Source organism: Centrocercus urophasianus, unplaced genomic scaffold (genome assembly GCF_019232065.1).
Source record: "Centrocercus urophasianus isolate 14NV4802_14NV808 unplaced genomic scaffold, USGS_Curo_1.0 seq_14, whole genome shotgun sequence".
Lineage (NCBI taxonomy): Eukaryota > Metazoa > Chordata > Aves > Galliformes > Phasianidae > Centrocercus > Centrocercus urophasianus.
Genome location: NW_024884586.1, coordinates 29,191,417 through 29,203,636, shown reverse-complemented (window position 1 = coordinate 29,203,636; position 12,220 = coordinate 29,191,417). Strand labels below are relative to the sequence as shown.

The following is a 12,220-nucleotide window of genomic DNA, read 5'->3' as shown; positions in this document are numbered from 1 at the left end:
GGAGGAGAGTGCAGGTTTCATTATACGCTTCTCCTGCAGAATTATGCACTAAAAATGTAATAAAAGCAATTTCTTTTTTATTTTCCCTGAAATGTAAGCTGTTTAATGGAAACTCTGAAACATCACTTCTCAAAAAAAAATGTTTGAGGGAAGAAATATTAGTTATTTTGTTTTGAATTTTGCTGTTTTTTCTTAGTATGAGTTACCTTTCCTTACATTTCAAAATACTTTTTGTAGAGAAGTCTCATTCCTGTGACAGAGATGTGAAAATTGAAATTAAAAACGAAGTGATTTGGTCACCCTGGCATCCAGTGAGGCGATCTAGAGAAAAGCCTCTGCTTTCTGCACTAGTGCAGGAATACAGGCTTGAAACATCTTTCATGTACAGTACAGATTTCCATACATTTCTAATTCATGGAAGCACCTTGGTGATCGATACTGGGAACAGTTTATGTCCTTTTTAACTTGTGCTTTTTGCTTCCTTTTGTTCATCCGTGTTGCATTCTTTTCTAGAGTTTGATTATTTTAATTTCCTCTACTTTCAAAGTTGTTTCCTTTTCTGTTTATAACTGTCCTCACCATAACAGTATCAGATATCTTCTAGCAAAGAACTGGAAGAGGGTTTGTATATATGGACGTTTACTCTTGTGCTTTCATTACTTCCCTGCAGAGTGTCATGTGTAGAGTCAGAGAAGGTGGAAGCTTTTTCTTTTTTTTTTTTTTCCTGATGAAAATGGTCTTCTTTGCTCTTCAGAGAAGACAGTCAAAGAAGATATCTTGCATTTGGATCAGATTGGGCTTACTATGGCCCTTCTTGGAAGAGTAACTTCATTATTTAGCCCTAAAGAATGTGCCTTCATGCAAATACCTTGTCTGTCCAAATTAAATGACCATGTTAAGCTAATTTTCTTGGTCTTTGCCAACTGTGGCCACGAAATAGCTATATTTTTGAGATGTTAGAAGGCATAAACCAGACAAGTTGTCTGCTGAGAAAGAAACTTTTGGGCAGTAAGATGTTTTATAGCCATTCTTACCAGAGGTGGACACAAAGGTAAGGTGGGATAGACTTAAAGAGCTTTAAGACTGTATTTGCTAGTAGTGGGAGTCAAAGTGAATCCTGAGTTACACAATTACTCCTTGCACATTATTCTTTTACCCTTTCCTGCCTGTCATCTTTTATATGCATGTGGTAACCACTGTTCTATTTACATTTTTAGACTATGCAAGTATGGATAATATGAATTAATATTAAAAAACAAAACAAAACCAACAACAAAAGACCACACTTAAAAAAAAGAAGTATTTGAAATAACTGTATGACTTTAATGTTAGGTAAAGCAGAAGATAATAAAAGGAGCCACAGGGGGTATAAAAAGAGGAAGAAAGTGGAAGACGAGACTAGTCAGAGAGATGGTAAATTTTAAATGTTTACTTGTAATGCTAAGAATTAGCAAATATTGAATATTTTTCAGTTTTCTTTTCCCATCCTTTTGTTTAGTCAGTTCCTTATACTGAAGGACTTGCCATGTAAATACTGAAGTATAAATGTCATTGTAAGTAATTCAAATACGGATCAAAGGTTTAAAAAACAAAATTCTGCACCCAGAGATAAGGAACTGTATTTTCTTTTTATTATGTTCACATAATCCTTCCACCCCCCTCCCCATTTTTAATGCCTCTTTTTATTTTTCCTTTTTTTTTTCCCTTCCCTTTTGGAAACCTTGCAGCATTGTGCCACTGCATATCCTTTCTAAAAATACTGAGATGGAAAACCCTTCCCTGAACTTAATTAGCTATTGATAGATGAATGCATAGATCTGTCAAACAACTTCATTTGCATTGTAGCAAGGCTTGGACGGCTTAGTTTGCTGAGAGGTGTCCCACTGAGCAATGTAGAGCTGCTCTGACACAAAGGAAGAGGCCGTTTTTCCCTCTGAGTTAGCCATATAAATGAGAAAGATGATAAATGGAAGAAAAAAGCGTTACTTGTGTTTTACGAGTTGGGAACTGAAGCAGTGGGTGCCATTTGGCATGTTCCTTTCAGCACCAGGGTGTGTTTAAACAGGCAGTGGTCAGTAATTGATCTCTGCAATACAACAGAGTAGTAAGTTTTGCAGTTTTGCAGTGCATGTATTTGTTGTGTTGTGTGATGGACTCTATTGATGAACCAATCCAGGTTAAAAATAGCTGCCAGTGAAAAAGTAATAATGTTCAGGCTGCCAGTGGAAGCAAAAGAAGTGCTTGCCAAAATGTACATACACTCAAGAAGAATTGTGTTTGCCAGAATCATGCTGTGGCAGAATTGAGAACTGAGTTGGGTTTCAAATTCTAGTCTGGTGTCCTGACAAGCAGTTTGAATGTTCCTACTGAATTTTAAATAACACATTGAGAGCTTTACTGCAAGTGGAGCTTGTCTGCTATGTATAGGAAGAATGAATTTGAGAAAGGAAGCCTTGAGGATGAATAGAAATACTAAGAAATTCAGATTTGCATTTGTAGTTCAAAAGTGACTAAATGTTATTTATGAAACTGTGCTGCCTGTTTATCCTTTGCCTTTGCTCATTGTTTCTCTTGTGCTGCTTGCTGCTAATGCAAATATATGCAAGATTAGGCAAATCCTGGCAGACAGTAGGCGAGAAGGCAGAAAGGCCTTGCCAGCGAAGTAATTAGTCTCATTTTTGTTCTTTCATTTTATCTGTTACTAGATGTTTTTCTTTTCCTGTTTCTGAGGAGAAACCATTTGGCAGACAGCTAGATGGCAAGCCATTCCTGTGCCCACTGTGATTAGTAGAGCAGGCAAGGTAGCATTTTTTTTTTACTTAAGTACATTGTTAATGAGCTGGAGATCACAGTAATAACTGCAATGTCAATTTTAGAAGGGACATCTTTAGAAATTTCTATAACTAAAAGTACTGCTTTTTTCTTCTTGATTTAGAATATGAGAAATAGTTTTCAGTACTCAAATTTCTTTTCTGCATAGCAGCAGCATTGCGGGGTGTAATTCATACTTTTTTTTTTTACCTCCTCAAACAGTCTATTTGCTTCTGCAATTCCCAGCTGCTCATTCCTGTTCTGTACCGCTCCTTTCACTGCTCTGTACTGCTCCTTTCATTGTTCTGTGGGACCACTTCAGTGGCCTGAATTGAAAACCAAGCGTCTTCAAGAAAAGTAACTTGATTTCTCACCCCTGCCCCTCATTTATTTCTAACCTAAATAGGACCCCAGATCTGTCTTGTTTTTCCTCTAGGTGTGTATCACAACTTCCTTTGTGTAATATTGCTAATAAAATACCGAGAAATCAGTTATTTTTCCTTCAGAACAGTTACAGCATCTGACCATACTGACATGCAGATGCCTGTGAAGGCAGAGTGCAGAATAGTAATAAAGGCACTGAAGCACTGGCAGAGGGCTGAAAACTATCTTCTAGACTGTGCCACAAGGGAAGGTGTGAGAGCCTTTGGAGTTGGTTAGTTGGTATTTTGTGAGTTTTTGTTTTGTTCTTGTCCAGTAAAGTCTCTGTTCAGTGCTGAGCAGTTTCTTTAAATGAAAACATTTTGGGAATTTGACGTGTCTTCCCATTTACTTTTAAGTGGGATCAGATTGTTAGGTTTCCAGGTTGACATCTAAGTAAAGATTTTTGTCTTATGTCCTATGTAAGTGGCAGTTCACGGTTAAATTGGTGTTGAAAGGTGAAATCCTAGAGTTTCGGTAGCTGGGAAACTAAGGAAGAAATACTTATGTACTGAAAAGATAAGACAGAGGTGGTTTTGTTCCCTCAATTTACTACTCTGTATCTGTTTGAAATACTAAGCCTTGCTTCACAGTCTACAGCAACCCAAATGTTTGAAAAAGAAGCTTGATCCTGTACTTGTTTTATTTTCTTCTCTAATGAAAGATGCCAGCGATGGTGGACGATCCTATAAAACAGTTTTGGATCGCTGGAGAGAGTCACTTGTTTCTTCTACCAGCTTGTCTCAAGTCTTCCTTCACCTGTCTACGTTGGATAGAAGTGTCATCTGGTCAAAGTCCATCCTCAACGCTCGCTGTAAAGTATGTCGAAAGAAAGGTGATGCAGAAAGCATGGTGCTGTGTGATGGCTGTGATCGAGGCTATCATACCTACTGTATCAGGCCCAAGCTGAAGGTATCGGAGGAAACATAAGTGCTTCCTTTTTCACATAAAACTGGCATAGTTCTTACAGCTAATGATGTCTAGCTAATGCTTTTTTCTTCTGTTTCTAGATCATTCCCGAAGGAGACTGGTTTTGTCCAGAGTGCCGACCAAAGCAGCGCTCTAGACGCCTTTCCTCCAGACAGAGACCATCTGTGGAAAGTGATGAAGAGATGGCTGAGCAAATAGAAGGGGAGGAAGAGGCAAGCTACGATGAAATGAGACAAAGTGAGGAAGAGGATTATGAAGAAGAACATGAAGAGGAAGATGAATCTCAGGAGGAAGAAGAGATGAGGTAAACAGGCATCCATTAGAGTGATTTCCTACTGGAATACTCTCTTGACTGTTAGGTGAAGTAATTTTTTCAAATAAGCAATCTTGAAAATCTAATGCTGAGTGAGGAAGGAAGCTAGTTGTCAATTTGGCCCTTACTGATGGAGTTTAAAAAAAAAAAAAAAATAATAATAAAAAAAAAGCTAGCTAGCTCCAATGGGCTTAGAGACTTAGAGTTTCTTTTCTGGATTAAAATTCCACCTTTGTGGGTGAGGGATGGCTATCACAGTTGGGGTTGTGCATGGCTGCTGTTTGAATGTACAGTGGAGAGAGTTTCAAACTGAAGATTTTCTGGAGAAAATCTGGAGTGCTTCAGTAAAATTTGAATTTTAGGGGACTTCATGCATACAGTAGGTATGAGAACATCATGGAAGACAAAGTATCCAAGATAATGTCACATTGAGAAGACTGAGGATTTCTGCAGTAGCTGATTTTAATTTTTTTTTTTTTTTTTAATTAAAAAGCACCCAAGTAGTTCAGTGTGGTAATTCTTGTAATGTGATAGATGTGATGTACAGTAGGGATGTAAAAAGCTGAAGGAGAGTTTTGATACGAGAGTACTCTTTGTCTCTTCAGTACAGTCATTTGAATTGACTGAAACAAAACCTCAATACGGTTCAACTTGCATCTTCTTGAGAACTAAATTTGCCTCTGAGATCTTTCTGTTCTCCTTTAATGACCGGAAAGGCGTGAATATTAGTTACAGACTTGGACTACAGCTTAACTTGTATTTGCAGCTTTTTAGAACTGCAATTTATTTCCTAGCTAATAACGTTCAAAACTCCTAGTAGTTGCAGTTACTGTTAGAAATGAATAGCCAGTTTAAGAAAATGGTAGGTAGTGTCCATGTGATACGTTCACTTTGCACCAGCTGCAAGGGTGATCAAAATTCTGATCATTTCTTTAATGCATTGCACATAATATTTAATTAAATGAATTCAAAGTAGTGTTTAAAAGACTGGTAGTGGGGTGACTGCATTAGTGAAAGCCTGTTCACTACTAGCCTTGGGTTGTTGGGAATTTTTTAAATGCTGAATTAGAAAACTGAGAAAAAAGAGGAGGATGGAGTCTTGGGATAAATATATTTATTATTTTTTTTTTTTTGTTTTTCTTTTTTAGCCCTTCAAAGCATGGAAGACCACAGGTCAAATTTCCATTAAAAATGAGAGCAGCCAAACTCAACAATCCTTTTTCAAGTCGGAACATCCAGCGTCAGGGAAGATATGCTTCCAGGAGTCAGCAAAATACACCTAAGCAAGCAGGATCTTCTAGAGTGACCAGAAGGGGGTTAAGGAAAATAAAATCAGCCCCTCCGTCGGTGACAAAACCTACTTTAAGACTTAGCAGCCGGACCACTCGTCAGAGCCAAAGTTCATTACAAGCAGATGTATTTGTGGAGTTAATCAGTCCTCGAAGACGACGAAGAGGAAGAAAGAATGCTGATAATGCACTGGAAAATAGTCCTGATTCTCTTGGATTTAGAATCGTTGATTCTACAGACTCTAATGAACGGGTTAGAAAATACCCAGTTGCTCCTCCAAAGCTTTCTCTTCCTGTTAGTGAGCCCAAGAGAAGAGGCAGGAAACGACAATCCACAGGTTAGAGAAATGTCTTTCTCTAGAATGTCCAGAATGAAAACAAAGTTCACTTGATTGCTGAAATTGTGTGATAGAGTGAAGAAAACTAGAGGTAGTGCGAAATGATGGTTGAAGGCATTTTTGTCACAGCAAAACATTCCCTTCTTTTACAGTGACAGAGGGGAACACTAAAAAAATGTCTGGTAATATAAAAAACAAATATGCCATTTGCCAAGAAGATCTCATGTTTGAAACTTCATATTTGCACATAATACGAGCATGGTATACAGAAAATCTGAAAGATGCATGCATTGCTGAAACCATGTGAATATCTTCTTAGAGTTTGTATGCTTTTATTAAATGTGGATAAGGTAGAGACATTAGGAATTTACAAATATAACAACAATCTGCTACAAGATAACAAATGTCATCTTTCTGATAGGGGACCAACAGTGTCCTTGCTTCTTAAGCTAATACCAGGTATTTGATTGCGGGGAAGTGCTTGAAAAGCTGCAGTACCTTTTACAAACCAAAATGACGTAGTGTGAGACTGAAGAGTGTAAAGCAGCTTGCACTCCAGTGTGGCTGCCTTGTATTCTACACCATTTCTGACCTTCACCATTGGGAGTTTCTGGGCTTACTCTATGTAACTATCCTCATGACTACTCTTGAAAACAAATAAAACCTGACTGAATAGAGTTTTTGTTAAAGTAAGTTATGAACAGGTGGCTTACACTGTTTTTCCTCTAAGAAGGCTTTTCTGTGTTTAACAAATCGTTTTAAAATTGAAATCAGTGGAAAAAGTCCTTTCAAAATTAATGCAATGAATTGAAAAGGAACCAGGAAAAGCACCCTGGTGCTTAGTATTTTATTCAGGAAAAAGAGACATTAGTGGTTAATAGCAAGACTGTAAACTAGTTAATTCCTGAAGCCAAACTGTAAAAGTTTTGTCCTGGAACTGTTATGTTGGTGGTTTCAGTACCCAATGCGTCCCAAAGCAGGAGCTGTTAGGTTTTCAGACAAGAAACTGCTGTTGAACACATCAGAAACAATGTTTTTTTTTCTAAGTACGATAGTAGCACAGAAGGAAAATCAACATACACTGTTGTTCTAGGCAGAAGTCTAAGGATTAAATAATCCTTTCTTTAAATTTATTTTCAGGATTTTGTAACTTAAATGTGGATTATATTTTTTTTCCTCTCCTGGTGTAACATTGCTGTTCTTGGGATCTGCCCCTGCTTACAGTGGGTAGGATGTAAGATGAGGCAGCCAAGCAAGAGGAAAAATCTGTATGTCTTACCTCTGTTTCTTGTGATGCAGGGACTGAGAACTCTGTTTTGCAGTGCATCTTTTTATCTGCCAAATCCTCCTTTTTTTCTTTTTTTACAACAAGATAATGTGGTTTCACTTTCTTTTGATTTTTGCTTGTCACACTTTCATTTTCATCTGGCGAGGTATGTTTGTTTTTGTTTTTTTTCTTTCCTGTAGAATCATCTCCTCAGACCTCATTGAACAGGAGAAGTTCAGGACGTCAAGGAGGAGTCCATGAACTCTCTGCATTTGAACAACTTGTTGTGGAACTGGTACGACATGATGACAGCTGGCCTTTTATGAAACTGGTTTCCAAAATCCAGGTAACTGACAGAACGGTAGAAGTAATGATAACATTTGACAATCTTATTTGCTGTCAGTAAAACTTGGACTTCATAGCTTTCCCAAGCAGAAAGTACAGTGGGGTTCAGGAAAACTCTCTTGCTTCAGCTCAGCTGGTGCAAGAAATTTTTGGAATGACATGATATTGTGCAAAATTTTAAGTATGCTTGATATCAAGAGTTTAAAAAGTGAAATGTTTGACTTGAGAAAACAAACAGAGCAGTGCATTGCTATGGGTAAGCTTTATGGTTATTAATTTAATTTATGCTCAGTTTGTGCAAAGATATTTCCAGAACAGGCCTGCAATAAAATAACAAGGTAGGAACAACTTCATTCTGACATTAATTATAATGCAGTAAAAAGGTAATTTCTTAGCTGAGTTCTTAATTTAACTTCCTTCTCATTTAGACTTGACAGTAAAGTAGATACAAGCCTCTAAAGCTGCATTTGCTTAAGGTATCTCAATGAAAGTTCCCAAAGCACATCTGTTTTTCTGCAGGATTGCACTGGCTTGTCAATTTCTTGTCACTGCTGGATCTATTCAACCTTAACAAAGTGCCAGTCCTCTTCAGCCTCTCTGGAGCAACTCTGTGCTGACAGCAGCTATAGTCATTTTGCAGGAGCTAGTGCTCAGTGTTTATTAAAATTAGCAGTAGTAACTGGTAAATGAAGAATTGAAACTTGAGTTGCAGATGTTGGGGAGCTGGAAGGCTTAATGTATCTGGGCAAAAAGAATGATCTACAAATGTGAATTAAAGATGCACGAGCAGAGGAGAGGATTTTGAATGAATTCCAGACAAGTGTCTGGCTGCTAGAGTAGTGGAATTGCATTGGGAAGTGCAAGAGTGGTGAATGTAAGGAAACTTCTTAAGGAGGGATGAAGAATTCCATTTAATTCTGATATTGAAAAGAAAATGCTGAAGTTTGGTGCTTTCTAATTTGCCGGAATAAATCACTAAAAGATAATTCTGACAGTTCAGGAAGAAAAATTAATGAGTGTCCTACATATTCTTCATCATGCTGGAATTATTGGGTTTAATTTCTCACTGTGCTTAGGACACTGTGGAAAGTATATTAACTGATGAGCATCCAGCAAGCCAGAAAGAGAAAATTACGTTTCTTTTTGTTTTAACATAAACAGCATTCCAAGAGGGAAAGGAATGAAAAACTTGTTCATCTAATTCTGTTTCTGTACAGATTCTTCCGTTTGTGTTCATTTGTAGGTTGTATTCAATATGGTAAAGTTTTGGGCAGTAATAACGAACTAGGCTTTAAAATATTTTCAGTGATGCACAGGGGGATATTTGTTCTTATAACAAAGTCAAATCCAGAACATATTGTGCTCTTAAGAAGATACTGTTGTTGTTCCTCCCCCTTCCCCCCGTGCTCTGTGGACAAAACAAAAACAAGGGCTCTCTAACCTCAGTGCTTGTTTGGCATTCAGAATCTGTGATCCAAATGATCACTGTCCTTAAGGGTTAAGCAGCTCGTGTTGTCCTTTACCACTTACCGTGCAGTTGCTGTGCTAAGTGACTCTGTATCTCTTGTACTTGCACACTGCATCCTGCTTGATACTGAAAGGTTCACTACCGTTTTTTCAGCATAACTTAGTGAAGTTTTGAGGAATACTGCAAAAAGGTAAACAGTACTAGAACAAAAATGGCCCTTATTCATGGTTAAGGGACTTTTTAATATTGTAATATGTTACAGGAAAATGAAAGTTTTAAAATCCGGGGAATTATTTTTGCTCTCAACCAATTGGAGTAGCATTAATACCATGCTCTTTATCTGGTCATGCAATTTTGGATCTTACAGTTGTTTGCAAAGTATTGAGGGATAGATTTATGTGTTGAATTACTGGCTAATGATTGTTGTGATTGCAATTTTAATGGCAGAAAAAATGGAAAAGCAGTATCTGCACACTGATATTAAGATCAGGAAAGAGATGTGTTTCTTTGGACTCCTCTGTTTGTTCAAAATCAAAATGCTTTATGCCAATGCATGATTTACTTTTTTCTTCTTTTTCTTTCAAATTAAGAAGAATTTAAGCTTTCATTTATTTTGTAGGAATAAAATTCTTCACTTTTTTTTTTAAAGGTACCAGACTATTATGATATCATCAAAAAACCTATTGCCTTAAATATAATTCGTGAAAAAGTGAATAAATGTGAATACAAGCTAGCATGTAAGTATCACACATTGAAACAGGTAATGAGCCCTGTTCTCTCTGCAAAATGAATTCTCATCCTAAAATAAAGCTGTGTCAGATTTGAAGCTGAAATTGCTTGGGTTTTTTTGAAAGAACTTCTGCTGATCTATATTTAACAAATGTTACATCTTTAACTACCAAAGTGTGTGATGTGCAGATGGGTAAGAAATGAGCTGCTGAGATACTGCTGGTAATTTTGGAAGCTTTTGATGTCAGTGTGTGACATCAATGAAATATTTGGAAAAGCTTCATTTGTTATTGCCAGATTTGTAATCTTTCTGTGGATTATCATGGAGTTTTAAGAATGTTTACATGGCTTTGCTAGCACATGATACATGCTTGATGCATGTGTAAAGACATCTGTGTTGGGAACTCTTTACTCGTTGAGTGGTGTCATGCTCCTCAATGATGCTGCTATTTGATGATGTGAGATGCACTAAGTTCATTTATTTACTTTTTTGTTTACTAGCGGAGTTTATTGAAGACATTGAACTGATGTTTTCAAACTGCTTTGAATACAACCCTCGTAACACAAGTGAAGCAAAAGCTGGAACTAGACTTCAGGCTTTTTTCCACATCCAGGCTCAAAAGCTGGGACTTCCTATCACATCTGGTAATGTGGACCATGCCGCTCCTGTGGTCAAGAAGTCACGAATCTAACCTCTGCCTTCCAAAGGATTTTTGAGGGAATCTGCTATGTTCATGAAATGAAATGTTAAATCATGCAGTCATCATACCTGTATAAAGCAATAACAACTGTTTAACCACCTTGAAGTGTGGCCTGCACTATATTCTCAATGTAATATTAAGCACTCAGGAGAACGTAGGAAAGATTACCTTTGCTACAGTTTTATTCAGTGTCTAATAATTTTGATAGCTGTACTGGATACAGTACTGGTTTACAGAGGTTTTGTACATTTTTAATACATTCATGTGTCCAAATATCTTCTAGAAATACGTTGGTTTTTTTTTTTCCTGCACCAAATGACCTTTTTTCATCCTCTAGATATTGTAAGAACTGTGGTATTGAGGGCTTTATCAGCTCAGATAAAATCTTCTGCTGTAGCGCAGTTGAAGAAACTGTGTGTATGTTTAAAACTTGTTTTGAGCATATCTTCTCGACACTACACATGAATGAGTACAATGAGCATATCTTATAAGTACTGTACCAGTGCTGGCTGGAGGTATTCAGTCCGAGTTTATTAAGTAGATATTTATTTAGCATTCAAAGTAATTTGTGAATTTGTTTTGTATTTATAAAATTTGTACTGGGGATTAAAAACAAAACAACAACAACAACAAAAGAGTTCCATAACTTTTAAAATTTTTGCCTGTGTTTTTTGTTTATCCCCTCTAACTTCTTGATGATCAATCAATAAATCCCTTTCCCTCTCCCAGGCAGTTCTTCTAGCAATGAGTAAATTTACAGGACTGTATTATAAGTTTCTATGTACAACTTTCAAAGTGTACAAATAAAATGACACATTTTTCAAAGTATTTTGAGTTTCTGACACTTATTTGGGGGGCATACTGCTCTGCCACCGCTAATTTACTTGGACAGGTTGCTGGAAAGAAAGCAAAATAACTTGGTTTTGGCACAAGTATCCAACTGAGCATTTTCAGCAGATGCAGCCACTGTGATAAATGGTCTCTGTCTATTGAAATGTTTATTGGTGTGTAAGTAACACAAGAAGAGTGTATATAAGCTGTATGGTTCTTTAATTAGAACCTTTATTCTAATAGTGTAAAACCTCTTAAAGCATCCTTACCGTCCTTGGTAATAATGTTTTTAACAGAATTTTGACTTCGAGTCCATGCATCCATAGCTAGAGAAAAATGTATGGAACAGAGGTTGGGGAAAGAACAAAATATGAGGTTTGCTGATGCTGCAGCTTTTCTGCCCATGTTTGAGCTAACTTGTTTCGTAGCAGTGAGACCTGTATGTGTAGACAATTACTTGCTGTGCACTTGTGGGTGTTTTCTGCCTGTAGTGGTTACTTTGCCTTAGAGATGGCAACAACAGGCTTTTTCTCGAGTCTTCAGTATGGATGGTGATTGGGGACTGACCAATTTGAAGGGGTTTTTTGTTTGGTTGAAGTATGAGAATAGTGCATTTTAAAATGCTTGTTAATACTTTAGAGTTCATACATGAGCTGCTTCTTTTTCCTAGCTGGCGTATCTCTTGCTGCTGGATCAAAGAAGTATTTCTTGTTCCATGAAGGTTTTGGCCCTTTCTGTCCCACAGAGCTGAACACAATAAGGAACTGAACAGCAGCAG

The 12,220-nt window shown here is 37.2% G+C and overlaps 1 protein-coding gene across 3 annotated transcripts in view; it reads left to right on the top strand.

Moving 5' to 3' along the window:
* Window positions 1-11,439, top strand: part of BAZ1A (bromodomain adjacent to zinc finger domain 1A) — a 54,910-nt gene extending 43,471 nt beyond the window's left edge. For all 3 annotated transcript variants that reach the window (XM_042813498.1, XM_042813496.1, XM_042813497.1), the window contains 6 exons: window positions 3,896-4,143; window positions 4,242-4,465; window positions 5,623-6,101; window positions 7,569-7,714; window positions 9,831-9,918; window positions 10,412-11,439. In XM_042813498.1, coding sequence (XP_042669432.1) covers window positions 3,896-4,143; window positions 4,242-4,465; window positions 5,623-6,101; window positions 7,569-7,714; window positions 9,831-9,918; window positions 10,412-10,602 — 1,376 coding nt within the window. In that variant the 3' untranslated portion in view covers window positions 10,603-11,439. The remainder of the gene's footprint in view (window positions 1-3,895; window positions 4,144-4,241; window positions 4,466-5,622; window positions 6,102-7,568; window positions 7,715-9,830; window positions 9,919-10,411) is intronic.
* Window positions 11,440-12,220: the final 781 nt, after the last annotated feature.